General features: G+C 44.9%; 1 protein-coding gene across 1 annotated transcript; it reads right to left on the bottom strand.

Annotated features, from left to right (window-relative positions):
• Window positions 1-1,183: 1,183 nt before the first annotated feature.
• Window positions 1,184-1,594, bottom strand: LOC137381048 (histone H3-like). Its single transcript, XM_068053441.1, has one exon. It carries the CDS (start codon window positions 1,592-1,594, stop codon window positions 1,184-1,186), a length of 411 nt encoding a protein of 136 aa, XP_067909542.1.
• Between the last annotated feature and the right edge of the window lie 17,055 nt (window positions 1,595-18,649).

Genomic DNA, 18,649 nt, shown 5'->3' with positions numbered 1-18,649 from the left:
TCTTTAACACCTCACACTGAAAATGGACAGTCCTCCTTTGTCTCCCACGAATAGGAACCAATTTATAATGTGTGATGTGTTTTTTTCACATTGATCAGAAATGTATCCGGTTACAGAATGCTGTGAATGAGGCTTCTTTGCCTGCCGGTTACAGACTGTTTTAAAACAGGACAGAGAATGAATCCGAATAGATGCCGGATTGGAAAAGCGAATCTGGAACTTTTGAGAAAATGTGAAACAATACAATATAGGGGATATTTTTACATCCCTGTCGTAAGGCTATATGATCTGTTAACGTGATATCGAGTGAAGCCGCTCCTTGTTTTACAAATCTGTTGGCAGGCCTTTCAAATTTGAAAAAGAAACGGTTTGGAGTCTGCCAATCCGGAGCAGTTATTTTCCGCCCTATTGAAGTGATGTCTCCGGATTGGTGAACTAAGCAACTATCTGATTGGTCACACGAACAACACAATGAGAAGCTGCACAGAGTGACCAATCACCAGTGTCCTCACGATCATTCATCCAGAAGGTAAAGGTGGACGGATTTGATCATTCTTCCTGAACTGTTTTGAATTGTAGTTTTTATAGATTTTTATGAAGAATCTATTTTTTTGGGGGGAGGGGGATGTCTGGAAGAGGGAAAGTTTGGGCCAAGGCCAAGTCTCACTCCTCCCGGGCTGGACCGCAGTTCCCGGTGGGCCGTGTTCACTATATCCCGAGAATGGGGAACTATGCTGAGCGTAGGGGAGCCGGAGCCCTGGTTCTCTGGCTGCTGTGCTCGAGTATCTGACAGCTGAAATCCGCAAGCTGGCCGGTAACGCGGCCCCGGACAACAAGAAGACCCGCATCATCCCCAGACATCACCAGCTGGCCCAAAGACTCTTTTCAGAGACACCCACTTTATCTGAGAAAGAGCTGGTGACTGTCTGAGAGACGGGATTTAGCCGCTTGCCTCTGGAGATATTTATTCGGCATTTTAACAATTCTAGGGTTTATGCACAAATAAAGCTTTTGTTGAGTCCCCAAATGATTGAAGCTCTAATAAAATGATCTGTTCTGGAGCACAGTTTTCTCTGCTGGAATCGATGACAGGAGATCGCAGCTCTTTGTTTTGCCGATTTGGTGGCTCTTAAAAGAGCCGTTGTGTTATTTGATGCCAAACTCAGTTTGGGGCAGGATGCGTTTAGGCGCACTCCCAGCGGATACGGCGGGCCAGCTGGATGTCTTTGGGCATGATGGTGACTCGCTTGGCGTGGATGGCGCACAGGTTGGTGTCCTCAAAGAGCCCCACCAGGTAAGCCTCGCTGGCCTCCTGCAGGGCCATGACGGCCGAGCTCTGGAAGCGCAGGTCTGTCTTGAAGTCTTGCGCGATCTCCCGCACCAGGCGCGGGAAGGGCAGTTTGCGGATGAGTAGCTCGGTGGATTTCTGGTAGCGGCGGATATCCCGCAGAGCCACAGTGCCGGGTCTGTAACGGTGAGGCTTCTTCACTCCGCCCGTGGCTGGAGCGCTCTTGCGGGCCGCTTTGGTAGCCAGCTGCTTGCGGGGAGCTTTCCCTCCGGTCGATTTGCGCGCTGTTTGCTTGGTTCTGGCCATTGTGGTAGAAGATCTGGAACAAAAACACTGTAAATGTTGAGGCTGCTCAGGGACTGTCTATTCAAGACAGTAGAGGGACCGCCCTAGTGTTGTGATTGGATGCAGCATCGTCCATCAGTCAAGTTTGAAAGCAGCTCCGGGAAGTAAAAGGCGGCGGGAAATGCTGCGCCCTGATTGGTTGAAATGTAACTGAAGTTGAAATTTAATCAATTTCAAAAGCCCGCCAATTTCCGATGAGAAAACAATGTAAAGAGTAAAAAAATCTAACTTGGCCTGAAGAATTATGAAATCTGAGCTTTTGTGGTTTCATTTATTTCGTCTGAGATCCCCCACTGTCTGTCAACACAGTTTGAATCGGCCCTCAAGAATTTATTATCAAATACAACCGTTTAATTCTTGACGCACTGACTCAACATGGAACAGAAATATACAGTAAAACAACGCGACAGAGTTGGGTATCCTGGTACATGAATCACAAAAAAGTTGGTTGGCACGTACAACATGAGTTTTGGAAGGCAAATGGAATGATGTCAGTTATTGCAAGGGGAATGGACTATTAAAGTAAGGAAGATTTGCTACAGTTGTCCAGGGTATTGGTGATACTGCATCTGTAATAATTTGTACAGTTTTGGTCTCCTTACTGTTGAAAACAAAGAAATTGCATTCGAAGCAGTTCAGAGACGATTCACTCGACAGATTGCTCGGATGAAGGCTTATTTTCTGGGAAATGGTTGGACAGGTTGTCCTGTATCCATTAGAATTTAGAAGAATGAGAAGTGATCTTATTGAAATCGTATAAGATCTTGAGAGCACTTCGCCGGGTGGATACTGAGAGGATGTTTCCCCTTATGAGATAGACTAGAACCAGGGAACACAAGGATCCTTGCTGAAAGTGAAAGACACAGGAAGCATCTGTGAAGTGTATAGATTGAACCAATTAGGATACCCCGAACAATTCAGAACCTAATATTGTCAGATCCCAACACCCCACGAAGGGTAAAAGAAATGGTGATAGGGAATATTATCGGTACACTTAGCAAGCGGTGAACAGCACATTGTTGGCACACTTAGAAGGAGAAGATAGACTATGGTCAACACAGCAAGAGAAGAAGAAGGAGAGAAGTCCATGTCCCAGCAAGCTCAGAAGCAAGAACCAGTATAGAGTGTTCCGGTATACTTATTGCTGTTGTTAAGGATTAACTTTGTGCATCTTAGTTAAGCCCAATAAACTCTCTGACCTGATCACAGAACTTGACTCTGTACCTTGTAGGTCCATCTTGGTCCAGAATCTCAAGGTGAGACAGGTTGGGTATCCTCTGTCTCACCTCTGTTCAGGTAACATCTACCTCAAACTTACAGCTCTTTACTATTTACATACATTGCTATGTATTTTGCCCTCCTCAACCTTCCAAATTATGGTCTCTATAAAAGCAATGTTGTTAATAAAAATTTCTGTGTCACCCTACTGAATACATCTTCGCATTAAAAAGACATCAGTTCACTACGACACTCTGTCTCCTATCCTTTAGCCAACTACTATCTCAGCATACCAGTATCAATTTTTAACATGAACTTTTATTTTATGTGTAACTCTGTTATGCACAACTTGATCGAATGCCTTTCAAAAAGCAGATATCCAATATCTGTAATACTACCTTCAGCAAAGTCAATCACAAGAATTCAATCAGGTTAGTCTCACATGATTTGTCCTTACCAAATCGGTACTGCTTGTCCCTTATTAACTCATTATTCTTCAAGTTGAAGTTTATTTGATCGTTGACACTTGTTTCCAATTGTTTTTGACCACTGATGACTAAATTCATTGGTCTGTAGTCACCAGCTTTTTCCTTCCCATTTCTGGAACAGGAGTGTAACATTTGCCATCCTTCAGTCGACTGGAACTACTTCAGTATCCAAACATTGTCGTCAGGACTTCTGCTATCTCCCTCAGCAATCTGAGATGCTTTCTATCTGGACTCATTAACTTAAAGTGATGCCAATCTATTGAGAACCTCCTTTCTGTCTATTTTCATTCTATCCAATATCTCTGCACCCCTCCTCTACTGGGACATTAACTTCATCCTTGTTTGTGTGATCAGACATATAACGCTGTCATTCATTACCTTTTCCAACACAAGGAAATTTCATTTCTTTATTCCGAATAGCTCCGCAATTTCTTGCACTATCATTTTGCATTTTTGTTTACTTATAAATTATTTTTGTTTCTCTTGGTTGCTACTCATTAATATTATCTTATACTCTTTTAGAAACATGTTTTGTTTTTTACCTGCACTCTCACTATTCTGCCTGGTTGGAATCATGGTGATGTCGAGGATATGGGATATTTGTACAAATATTTGGGATATTTGTCCAAATATTTGGCGCTGCAAACAATCTTTGAGTCATATTGATCAAAAGCAAATTATTGTTAACGTGTGTGACGTTGAGACTGGAAGGTTGTCTGAATAAGACAGGAGAGCGGGTGCAGGGGCGGCTCCTCATTTGGCCAAAACATTCTGGTAGAAGTGTAAGAGTGAGTCCGAATATTTCCAGGATGAAGGATAAACATCTGATAGTCTCTGTTTAATATCATCGGAGTGAAACTCGTGGTCACAGAAATGATACCTGAAAGGCCTTGTGCTGTCAATCTGCCGTGTGTATGGGAGGGAAGGATGGAGTGGAAGAGCCTCTGTATTTCTCCAGTACTGAATTACACTGGGTTGGATGTTTAATCAGTTTCTAACTCTGCCTGTTGGGTGAGTAGGCGACAGAAATGATACCAGTTCCCATCCCTGTGTGACTGTCACTCCTTCTGTTGTGTGTGTGCAGGATTAAACCCTGAGTCCCTCTATCCAGCATGGCTGCAATATCTGGAAAGATGCTGAATCTTTCAGGAGTTGCTCTGCTCAAACCCAGTTCAAGGCCTGAGTAGTTAACAGAATTTCACATTAATTGTTTGAATAATACTATGTTTGAACAGCAGGTTATGATCGACTGGACCAAAGGCTGGAAAAATTCCTGTCCAAAAATCTTTCAACAGGGAGTTCGAGGATCTCCTGGTTCCGAGTGTTTCAGGGATACAGGACTAGACATCGGCAACTGAGCCCTGAAAAGACTGTGCAGATGAGGACATTTAACAGCCGGGAGCTGAAACTCTGGTATGGGCTCTATTGTCACTGTTTTTGTATGTCCGGTATAATCGCGGCAGCTCCGTGTCTCTTGTTTAGATTGAAACGATGAAGTTCGCCATTCGGTATTACTCACATTGACCGCGGGTTTCACTCCGGTTGGACAAACCTTTTCTGGCTGAAATGAATTCTACAAGGTCCCAGCAAACACAGCGACTCCCTCCTTCCTCCCATGTTTCTGTCGGATTGTTTTGAGAGGAGGGTCTCAATAATAACAAACACCCTGCAGGGAGAGACGGCAATTTGAACATCTAAATGGGATCAGCTCCCGGCTTTCTAGGTTATAGATTCCCTCCACCCCTCCCCACCCTCCCTCCACCCTAACCCCATGTTCAGTTTCATTGTTCACACATTGATGAGGGTGAAATGGCGAAAGTTCCCATTGAGTTTTGTTGCAGAGATATGCGCACGCGCGGTGTAGCCCCGCCCACTTTTCTTCATCATACTGAGAAGAGCGCATGCGCTCCTCTTCCCCCCAACACTGTCTCTGAGCGTCATTCAGTGAGTGAGTGGAAGATTGTTTAAATCAGCTGCGAATAGAGACATCCGCGTCCCGGGGTAAGTGAACAAACAACATCTGCTTAAAGCAGCAACACCAGGTTTGGGAGCGAGTCTGCAGATGTGTTCAGAGATTAACATTGAATAGCGGGAAGTTCAGCGGGAGTCGCGGACTGTGTGGAATGGACACTCGAGGCCTGGAGACTCGAGTCCAAACCGAGCGGGACCCGAGCACATGTGTCCGCCTCGGCTCGAGCCCAGCTTGCGGCTCCGGCTTTCGCGTTCGAGTCCAGTTCGGGTTCGGGTCGGACACACTCAGTCAGTCTCTGCTGGTCAGAATTGAAATTTAAAATAACTGACCGGAGATGGGAGTCCGGGTCGGAATTGAGTCTGCGCAGTGAGCCGGTGCCGGCACTTTGCCGTCATTACGCATGCGGTGTAGCATCTTGCAGGTTGGGTGTCAGGAAGGGAAGTAAAGGAATGATCGGGTTGGGCTCGGGTCCGCTGTGGTTCGGTCAGGTACTGTGTGTGTGTGTAGACTAGAGTCCTGACAGTGAACAGGTTATATTTTTAATACAAATACTGCATATTTTATAATAATTAATTATTCCGGACCTTCCTGCTCTCTGCATCTCAGCTCCTCACTGGATAAACTTGCGGCAAGTATTTCAACCTGAAAAGCAGGAGTTTACATAATGTATAATCACATTTACTGAACCTTCTGGCAATTGCTGTGTTTATTTTAAGCAATACGATACTGGTACAGTGTGGGACAACCTGTCTGGGCACAACTCCATGGGTTTCTGTTTAACTCATGACCAAACAATCACTGACATTGTGGCTCCAATCTTCACCTTTGAACCAACTCATTTAGATTGTATGTTTTTGTGGCACTGCCAGATAAACAAAGATCTCAATGGATAGATGAACCCTCTGAAAGCTTTTCAGAGTTGAAATTCACTAATGACATCAAGGAATTTGGCGTAAAAAATATTCTTCTTTAAAAAAGTGACAGGTACCATTATGTAAAATTGTATTAAATGTCAATGCTAGAAATTGTTCAACCTACCATGTCAACATTATCATATATGCTTTGTTTGCCTTTGCAGGCTATTCGAAGTGTGTGCCATTATGTGTATGCTGATCAACCAGAAGTCTTCAATCAAACAGTACTGTAGATCTACAGTACTGTAGACGAATGATCAGACAGAACTGGGAATCTGCAGTACTGTAGACTAATACTCAGACAGCACCGGGAATCTGCAGTACTGTAGACTATGGATCAGACAGCACCAGGAATCTGCAGTCCTGTCGACTAATGATCAGACAGCACTGGGAACCTGCAGTACTGTCGAGTAATGATCAGACAGTAGTTGGAATCTGCAGTACTGTAGACTAATGATCAGACAGCACCGGGAATCTGCAGTACTGTAGACTAATGATCAGACAGCACCGGGAATCTGCAGGACTGTAGACTCACGATCAGACAGCACCGGGAATCTGCAGTACTGTAGAATAATGATCAGACAGCACCGAGAATCTGCAGTACTGTCGACTAATGATTTGACAGCACTGGGAATCTGCAGTACTGTCGACGACTGATAAGACAGCACCAGGAATCTGCAGTACTGTAGACTAATGATCAGCCAGCACTGGGAATCTACAGGACTGTAGACTAACGATGAGACAGCACCGGGAATCTGCAGCACTGTTGACGAATGATTTGACAGCACTGGGAATCTGCAGTACTGTCGACGACTGATAAGACAGCACCAGGAACCTGCAGTACTGTAGACTAATGATCAGACAGCACCGGGAATCTGCAGTACTGTAGACAAATGATCAGACAGCACCGGGAATCTGCAGTACTCTCGACTAATGATCAGACAGCACCGGGAAACTGCAGTACTCTCGACTAATGATCAGACAGCACCGGGAATCTGCAGTACTCTCGACTAATGATCAGACAGCACCGGGAATCTGCAGTACTCTCGACTAATGATCAGACAGCACCGGGAATCTGCAGTACTCTCGACTAATGATCAGACAGCACCGGGAATCTGCAGTGCTCTCGACTAATGATCAGACAGCACCGGGGATCTGCAGTACTCTCGACTAATGATCAGACAGCACCGGGAATCTGCAGTACTCCCGACTAATGATCAGACAGCACTGGGGATCTGCTGGACTGGAGACGAATGATCAGACAGCACCAGGAATCTGCAGTACTGTAGACTAAAGGTCCGACAGAACCGGGAATCTGCAGTACTGAAGACTAATGATCAGACAGCACCGAGAATCTGCAGTACTCTCGACTAATGATCAGACAGCACCGGGAATCTGCAGTACTGTAGACTAATGATCAGACAGCACTGGGGATCTGCAGGGCTGTCGACTAATGATCAGACAGCACCGGGAATCTGCAGTACTGTCGACTAATGATCAGACAGCACTGGGGATCTGCTGGACTGGAGACGAAAGATCAGACAGCACTGGGAACCTGCAGTACTGTAGACTAAAGGTCCGACAGAACCGGGAATCTGCAGTACTGAAGACTAATGATCAGACAGCACCGGGAATCTGCAGTACTGTAGACTAATGATCAGACAGCACAGGGGATCTGCTGGACTGGAGACGAATGATCAGACAGCACCGGGAATCTGCAGTACTCTCGACTAATGATCAGACAGCACCGGGAAACTGCAGTACTCTCGACTAATGATCAGACAGCACCGGGAATCTGCAGTACTCTCGACTAATGATCAGACAGCACCGGGAATCTGCAGTACTCTCGACTAATGATCAGACAGCACCGGGAATCTGCAGTACTCTCGACTAATGATCAGACAGCACCGGGAATCTGCAGTACTCTCGACTAATGATCAGACAGCACCGGGAATCTGCAGTACTCTCGACTAATGATCAGACAGCACTGGGGATCTGCAGTACTCTCGACTAATGATCAGACAGCACCGGGAATCTGCAGTACTCTCGACTCATGATCAGACAGCACTGGGGATCTGCTGGACTGGAGACGAATGATCAGACAGCACCAGGAATCTGCAGTACTGTAGACTAATGATCAGACAGCACCGGGAATCTGCAGTACTGTAGACTAATGATCAGACAGCACCGGGAATCTGCAGTACTGTAGACTAAAGGTCCGACAGAACCGGGAATCTGCAGTACTGAAGACTAATGATCAGACAGCACCGAGAATCTGCAGTACTCTCGACTAATGATCAGACAGCACCGGGAATCTGCAGTACTGTAGACTAATGATCAGACAGCACTGGGGATCTGCAGGGCTGTCGACTAATGATCAGACAGCACCGGGAATCTGCAGTACTGTCGACTAATGATCAGACAGCACTGGGGATCTGCTGGACTGGAGACGAATGATCAGACAGCACTGGGAACCTGCAGTACTGTAGACTAAAGGTCCGACAGAACCGGGAATCTGCAGTACTGAAGACTAATGATCAGACAGCACCGGGAATCTGCAGTACTGTAGACTAATGATCAGACAGCACAGGGGATCTGCTGGACTGGAGACGAATGATCAGACAGCACTGGGAACCTGCAGTACTGTAGACTAAAGGTCCGACAGAACCGGGAATCTGCAGTACTGAAGACTAATGATCAGACAGCACCGGGAATCTGCAGTACTCTCGACTAATTATCAGACAACACTGGGAATCTGCAGGGCTGTCGACTAATGATCAGACAGCACCGGGAATCTGCAGTACTGTAGACTAATGATCAGACAGCACAGGGGATCTGCTGGACTGGAGACGAATGATCAGACAGCACTGGGAACCTGCAGTACTGTAGACTAAAGGTCCGACAGAACCGGGAATCTGCAGTACTGAAGACTAATGATCAGACAGCACCGGTAATCTGCAGTACTCTCGACTAATGATCAGACAACACTGGGAATCTGCTGGACTGGAGACGAATGATCAGACAGCACTGGGAAGCTGCAGTACTGCAGACTAATGATCAGACAGCACTGGGAAGCTGCAGTACTGTAGACTAATGATCAGACAGCACAGGGGATCTGCTGGACTGGAGACGAATGATCAGACAGCACTGGGAAGCTGCAGTACTGCAGACTAATGATCAGACAGCACTGGGAATCTGCAGTACTGTCGAGTAATGATCAGACAGTACCGGGAATCTGCAGTACTGTAGACTAATGATCAGACAGTACCGGGAATCTGCAGTACTGTAGACTAATGACCAGACAGCACTGGGAATCTGCAGTCCTGTAGACGAATGATCAGACAGTACTGGGAAACTGCAGTACTGTCGACTAATGATCGGACAGCACAGGGAATCTGCAGTACTGTAGACTAATGATCAGACAGCACCGGGAATCTGCAGTACTGTAGACTAATGATTAGACAGCACCGGGAATCTGCAGTACTGTAGACAAATGATCAGACAGCACCGGGAATCTGCAGTACTGTGGACTAATGATTTGACAGCACTGGGAATCTGCAGTACTGTCGACGACTGATAAGACAGCACCAGGAATCTGCAGTACTGTAGACTAATGATCAGACAGCACCGGGAATCTGCAATACTGTAGACAAATGATCAGACAGCACCGGGAATCTGCAGTACTGTAGACTAATGATCAGACAGCACTGGGAATCTGCAGTACTGTAGACTAATGATCAGACAGCACCGGGAATCTGCAGTACTGTAGACAAATGATCAGACAGCACTGGGAATCTGCAGTACTGTAGACTAATGATCAGACAGCACAGGGAATCTGCAGTACTGTAGAATAATGATCAGCCAGCACTGGGAATCTACAGGACTGTAGACTAACGATGAGACAGCACCGGGAATCTGCAGCACTGTTGACGAATGATAAGACAGCACCAGGAACCTGCAGTACTGTAGACTAATGATCAGACAGCACCGGGAATCTGCAGTACTGTAGACAAATGATCAGACAGCACCGGGAATCTGCAGTACTGTAGAATAATGATCAGACAGCACCGAGAATCTGAAGTACTCTCGACTAATAATCAGACAGCACCGGGAAACTGCAGTACTCTCGACTAAAGATCAGAAAGCACAGGGAATCTGCAGGACTGTCGACTAATGATCAGACAGCACTGGGAATCTGCAGTACTGTAGACTAATGATCAGACAGCACTGGGGATCTGCTGGACTGGAGACGAATGATCAGACAGCACTGGGAATCTGCAGTACTGTAGACTGATGATCAGACAGCACCGGGAATCTGCAGTACTGTAGACTAATGATCAGACAGCACCGGGAATCTGCAGTATTGTAGACTAATGATCAGACAGCACCGGGAATCTGCAGTACTGTAGACTAATGATCAGACAGCACTGGGAACCTGCAGTACTGAAGACTAATGATCAGACAGCACCGGGAATCTGCAGTACTCTCGACTAATGATCAGACAGCACCGGGAATCTGCAGTACTGTAGACTAATGATCAGACAGCACTGGGAATCTGCAGGGCTGTCGACTAATGATCAGACAGCACCGGGAATCTGCAGTACTGTAAACTAATGATCAGACAGCACAGGGGATTTGCTGGACTGGAGACGAATGATCAGCCAGCACTGGGAACCTGCAGTACTGTAGACTAATGATCAGCCAGCACTGGGAACCTGCAGTACTGTAGACTAATGATCAGACAGCACTGGGAACCTGCAGTACTGTAGACTAATGATCAGACAGCACTGGGAACCTGCAGTACTGTAGACTAATGATCAGACAGCACTGGGAACCTGCAGTACTGTAGACTAATGATCAGACAGCACTGGGAACCTGCAGTACTGTAGACTAATGATCAGACAGCACTGGGAACCTGCAGTACTGAAGACTAATGATCAGCCAGCACCGGGAATCTGCAGTACTGTAGACTAATGATCAGACAGCACTGGGAACCTGCAGTACTGTAGACTAATGATCAGACAGCACCAGGAACCTGCAGTACTGAAGACTAATGATCAGACAGCACCGGGAGTCTGCTGCACTGTCGACTAATGATCAGTCAGCAGTGGGGATCTGCAGTACTGTATACTAATGATCAGACAGTACTGGGAAACCGCAGTACTGTAGACTAATGATCAGACAGCACTGGGAATCTGCAGTACTGGAGACTAAGGATCAGACAGGACCGGGAATCTGCAGTCCTGTCGACTAATGATCAGACAGCACCAGGAATCTGCAGTACTGTAGACTAATGGTCCGACAGCACCGGGAATCTGCAGTACTGAAGACTAATGATCAGACAGCACCGGGAATCTGCAGTACTCTCGACTAATGATCAGACAGCACCGGGAATCTGCAGTACTGTAAACTAATGATCAGACAGCACAGGGGATCTGCTGGACTGGAGACGAATGATCAGCCAGCACCGGGAATCTGCAGTACTGTAGACTAATGATCAGACAGCACTGGGAACCTGCAGTACTGTAGACTAATGATCAGACAGCACCAGGAACCTGCAGTACTGAAGACTAATGATCAGACAGCACCAGGAGTCTGCTGCACTGTAGACTAATGATCAGTCAGCAGTGGGGATCTGCAGTACTGTATACTAATGATCAGACAGTACTGGGAAACTGCAGTACTGTAGACTAATGATCAGACAGCACTGGGAATCTGCAGTACTGGAGACTAAGGATCAGACAGCACCGGGAATCTGCAGTCCTGTCGACTAATGATCAGACAGCACCGGGAATCTGCAGGACTGTAGACGAATGATCAGACAGCACTGGGAATCTGCAGTACTGTGGACTAATGATCAGAGAGCACCGGGGATCTGCAGTACTGTGCACTAATGATCAGACAGCACCGGGAATCTGCAGTACTGAAGACTAATGATTTGACAGCACTGGGATTCTGCTGTACTGTCGACTAATGATCTGTCAGCAGTGGGGATCTGCAGTACTGTAGACGAATGATCAGACAGCACTGAGAAAGCCTGCTATCTAATCTGTCATTTTTTCAATTAATTAATCTTTCCTTTCACTGAAGGTAACTTGCAGGTACAGCAAGCAATTATCAAGGTAAGTGTTATGTTGGTCTTCATTGCAAGAGGATGAGTATAGGAGTAAAGATGTCTTGCTGCAATGAAATAGAGCCTTGTTGAGACTGTACCTGCAGTATTGTGTGCAGTTTTGGTCTCTTACCTATAAAAAGATAGACTTGTCATAGAGTGAGTGCAATGAAGGTTCACCAAACTAATTCCTGGGATGAAGGATTGCGTGATGAGGGAAGATTAAACAGACTGAGCCTTTATTCTCTGGAGTTTCGAAGAATGAGAGGTGATCTCATTCAAACAGACAAAATTCTTGCAGGGCTCAAGAGGGTAAATGCAGGAAGGATGATTCCCCTGACTAGGGATCTCGAGCCAGGGGATACAGTCTCAGAATGAGGAGCAGGCCATTTAGGACTGAGATGAGAAGGTATTTCTTCACTCAGAGGATGGTGAATCTTCAGGATTCTCTACCCCAGAGGGCTGTGGAGATTCAGTCTTTCAGTATGTTCAAGATGGGGATTGCTTCGTCCCTATATGTTAAAAACATCAAGGGTTACATGGATAGTGCAGGAAAATGTTGTTGAAGCAGATCAACCATGATCTCATTGAATGGTGGAGAGGGCTCAAAGGGCTGAATGGCCTACTCCTGTTCCTAGTTTTTATGTTCTTGTGCTGTGTTCAGGGTAAGGGGGGACAAAACTGTGCTGCTGTACTGCAGTGCTGTCCAACACTGACACTTTGTATCACCGGGTTCCCACTGTGGAAATGACAATGATGAAACTGTAAAGTTCTAACCCTCACCTGTTCTAGTCTTACAAGGAATACTTCTCCTTTGTGCAGGAACTGGAATCGATGTGATGTTTCCCAGGACCAAGGAACCGTGCAGCCCAGCTCCTTCTTACACACAGCAGGTACGTGATCATTCCCAGCGTGTAAAGGCACAGACAGCTCACCAGTTCCACTGTCAGGCACACCAGATGGAATCAGTCTCACACTGATCCCAAGATCCAGACACATATTTTCAATCCCAACAAGGTAAAGAGAGCAGGAGAGACAGACATTGTTTCCAGTTCAACCCAATTCAGTACTGCTGACAGGTAGCCACATGAATCCCAGGTCAACTCTCAGATTTAAACAGAGTCATAGAGTCATTTACAGCACAGAGGAGGCTATTCGGCCCATTGACTGCATGTTTACTCTCCACAAAGGAATACAGTCAGTCCCATTCCCCGGCTCGATCCCCATAGCCCTGCAAGTCTATTTCTCTCAGGTGACCATCCAACATCCTACTGAAGTCAGTGATTGTCTCCACTTCCACCTCCCTTGTGGGCAGTGAGTTCCAGGTCATTACCACCCCCTGTGTAAAACAGTGTTTCCTCATATTCCCCCTGAATTCTCTGGTCAAAAACATTCAATCTGTGTAACCTAGTCCTTGTACCATTTGTTAATGGGAACAGTTTTTCCCTTTCTAGCTTCCCTGTTAATATCTTGCACACTTGAGTTAAATCTCACCTCAATTTCCTTTGTTCTGAGGAGAACAAGCCCAGCTTTTCAAGTCTAACCTTGTAACTAAAATCCTCCATCCCTGAAACCATTCTGGTAAATCTCCTCTGCACCCTCTCAAGGACGCTCCCATCCATGCTGAGGTATGGTGACCAGAACTGGACACAGTACTCCAGTTGGGATCTAACCAGAGCTTTATAAAGGTTCAGTATAACTTCTCTGATTTTGAACTCAATGTCTCTGTTTATAAAGCCCAATATCCCATATGCTTTACTAACCACTCTCTCAACATGTCCTGCCAGCGACAAAGGTCTGTGCACTTGCACAACCAGAACCCTGTATTCCTGTGAACTCTTTAGAACTGTGCCATTATGTATATATTGCCTCTCCCTATTCCTTCTACCAAAATGTATCACCTCACATTTGGCAGTATTAAATTCCATCAGCCACCTCTCTGCCCATTCTACTTCCCTGTCTATGTCCTGTTGCAGGCTGTTCATATCATCCTCACTATTTACCTCACCTCCATGTTTGGTGCTGTCAGCAAATTTTGAAATAGACTCCGTGCAGCTTGAGCTACAAATTAAATATTAGACAGATCTGAGACATGTACCCGGTTGAGAGGTAGAGAATTCATACCAGGAAGATGCTCCAGGACACAAATTAAAATGTCACCCATTTCACCTGCAGTATGAGTTTAAACAACATTCATCCTAGTCGTGTAACCTCACACCAAGCTTAGATGCAAGTCCAATATTCTGTGCAGTATCAGACGGAGTGATGCTGTAAAATAGTGACACCCCGAGGGACAACTTTGATCACAGTTCAGCATTCATCCACATTATGCAGCTGCAAGATACAGTATCAATTGTTTTCAGTCCAGAGCTACACATGACATCCCATTTCAAACTGAAAGATACATTGTCAATTCCATCACTGTAGATTGAGCTATTAATGTTAAATATATTATTTCAGAGACCAGAAGTGAGTTGCAAATGAAAATCATCAGACAAATGAACACCAGATTCACAAACATACAAGAGACTGACAAATACAGACTAAATCTCACAGGCTCATCCAGTACCACAGGCAGACAGGGACAGAATGAATCACATGCTTACACACAGGAGCAGGGAATGACAGATCCCTCATTCAAACAGTAGCACAGACTGATAGGTACAGACTGAATCCCACACTCACACACAGTAACAGATACTGACATATACAGAATTAATCCCACACACACACACAGTTACAGAAACTGACAATACAGAATTAATACCACACTCACACACAGTAACAGACACAGATACAGAATTAATCCCACACTCAGAGAAGTAACAGATACTGACAGATACAGAATTAATACCACACTCACATACAGTAAAAGACACTGACAGATACAGAATTAATCCCACACTCGCACACAGTAAGACACTGATATACACAGAATTAATACCACACTCACACACAGTTACAGAAACTGAAAGATACAAAATAAATGCCACACTCACACACAGCAACAGACACTGACAAATACAGAATTAATCCCACACTCTCATACAGTAACAGACACTGACAGATGCAGAATTAATCCCACACTTAAACACTGCAACAGACACTGACAGATATAGAATTAATCCCACACTCACACACAGTAACATACACTGACAGATACAGAATTAATCCCACACACTCACACAGTAACAGACACTGACAGATACAGAATTAATCCCACACTCACACACTGTAACAGACACTGACAGATACAGAATTAATCCCACACTCACACAAAAACAGACACTGACAGATACAGAATAAATCCCACACTCACTCACAGCAACAGACACTGACAGATACAGAACTAATCCCACACTCACAGTGAGTAACAGACACTGACAGATACAGAATTAATCCCACACTCACACACAGTTACAGAAACTGACAGATACAAAATAAATGCCACAATCACACACAGCAACAGACACTGACAGATACAGAATTAGTCCCACACTCACACACAGTAACGGTCACTGACAGATGCAGAATTAATCCCACACTCAAACACTGCAACAGACACTGACAGATATAGAATGAATCCCACACTCACACACTGTAACAGACACTGACCGATACAGAATTAATCCTACACAGTCACACAGTAACAGACACTGACAGATACAGAATTAATCCCACACTCTCACACAGTTACAGACACTGACAGATACAAAATAAATGCCACACTCACACACAGTAACAGACACTGACGATACAGAATTAATTCCACACTCACACACTGGAACAGACACTGACCGATACAGAATTAATCCCACACAGTCACACAGAAACAGACACTGACAGATACAGAATTATTCCCACAATCATACACAGTAAAAGAGACTGATAGATGCAGAATTAATCCCACACTCACACACAGTAACATACACTGACAGATACAGAATTAATCCCACACTCTCACACAGTAACAGACACTGACAGATACAGAATTAATCCCACACTCACACACTGTAACAGACACTGACAGACACAGAATTAATCCCACACTCAAACAAAAACAGACACTGACAGATACAGAATAAATCCCACTCTCACTCACAGCAACAGACACTGACAGATACAGAACTAATCCAACACTCACAGTGAGTAACAGACACTGACAGATACAGAATTAATCCCACACTCACACACAGTTACAGAAACTGACAGATACAAAATAAATGCCACAATCACACACAGCAACAGACACTGACAGATACAGAATTAGTCCCACACTCACACACAGTAACGGTCACTGACAGATGCAGAATTAATCCCACACTCAAACACTGCAACAGACACTGACAGATATAGAATGAATCCCACACTCACACACTGTAACAGACACTGACCGATACAGAATTAATCCTACACAGTCACACAGTAACAGACACTGACAGATACAGAATTAATCCCACACTCTCACACAGTTACAGACACTGACAGATACAAAATAAATGCCACACTCACACACAGTAACAGACACTGACGATACAGAATTAATCCCACACTCACACACTGGAACAGACACTGACCGATACAGAATTAATCCCACACAGTCACACAGAAACAGACACTGACAGATACAGAATTATTCCCACAATCATACACAGTAACAGAGACTGATAGATGCAGAATTAATCCCACACTCACACACAGTAACATACACTGACAGATACAGAATTAATCCCACACTCTCACACAGTAACAGACACTGACAGATACAGAATTAATCCCACACTCACACACTGTAACAGACACTGACAGATACAGAATTAATCCCACACTCACACAAAAACAGACACTGACAGATACAGAATAAATCCCACGCTCACTCACAGCAACAGACACTGACAGATACAGAACTAATCCCACACTCACAGTGAGTAACAGACACTGACAGATACAGAATTAATCCCACACTCACACACAGTTACAGAAACTGACAGATACAAAATAAATGCCACAATCACACACAGCAACAGACACTGACAGATACAGAATTAGTCCCACAGTCACACACAGTAACGGTCACTGACAGATGCAGAATTAATCCCACACTCAAACACTACAACAGACACTGACAGATATAGAATGAATCCCACACTCACACACTGTAACAGACACTGACCGATACAGAATTAATCCTGCACAGTCACACAGTAACAGACACTGACAGATACAGAATTAATCCCACACTCTCACACAGTTACAGACACTGACAGATACAAAATAAATGCCACACTCACACACAGTAACAGACACTGACGATACAGAATTAATCCCACACTCACACACTGTAACAGACACTGACAGATGCAGAATTAATCCCACACTCTCACACAGTGACAGACACTGACAGATACAAAATAAATGCCACACTCACACACAGAAACAGACACTGACAGATGCAGAATTAATCCCACACTCACACACGGCAACAGTCACTGACCGATACAGAATTAGTCCCACACAGTCACACAGTAACAGACACTGACAGATCCATACTTAATCCCACTCTCACACACAGTAACAGACAATGATAGATACAGACTTAATCCCACACTCACACACAGTAACAATCAGTGATAGATACATAATTTATCGCACACTCAGCCACAGTAACAGACACTGATAGATACAGAATTAATCCCACACTCACACACAGTAACAGATACTGACCGATACAGAATAAATCCCACACTCAAACACAGTAATAGACACTGACAGATACAGAATTATTCCCACATTCGCACACAGTAAGACACTGACAGATACAGAATTAATCCCACACTCACACACTGCAACAGACACTGACAGATACAGAATTTATCCCACACTCACACACAGTAACAATCAGTGACAGATACATAATTTATCCTACACTCACCCACAGTAACAGACACTGATAGATACAGAATTATTCCCACACTCACACACAAGAGCAGACGCTGAAAGATACTGAACTAATGCCACACTCACACACAGTAACAGACAGTGACATGAACAGAATTAATCCCAAACTCACTCACAGTTACAGACACTGACAGATACAAAATAAATGCCACACTCACACACAGTAACAGACACTGACAGATACAGAATTAATCCCACACTCACACACAGTAACAGACACTGACAGATGCAGAATTAATCCCACACTCACACACTGCAACAGACACTGACAGATGCAGAATTAATCCCACACTCACACACTGTAACAGACACTGATCGATACAGAATTAATCCCACACAGTCACACAGTAACAG

The sequence above is a fragment of the Heterodontus francisci genome, chromosome 21, assembly GCF_036365525.1.
Source record: "Heterodontus francisci isolate sHetFra1 chromosome 21, sHetFra1.hap1, whole genome shotgun sequence".
Taxonomy (NCBI): domain Eukaryota; kingdom Metazoa; phylum Chordata; class Chondrichthyes; order Heterodontiformes; family Heterodontidae; genus Heterodontus; species Heterodontus francisci.
This window is presented reverse-complemented; position numbering and strand designations above follow the sequence as displayed.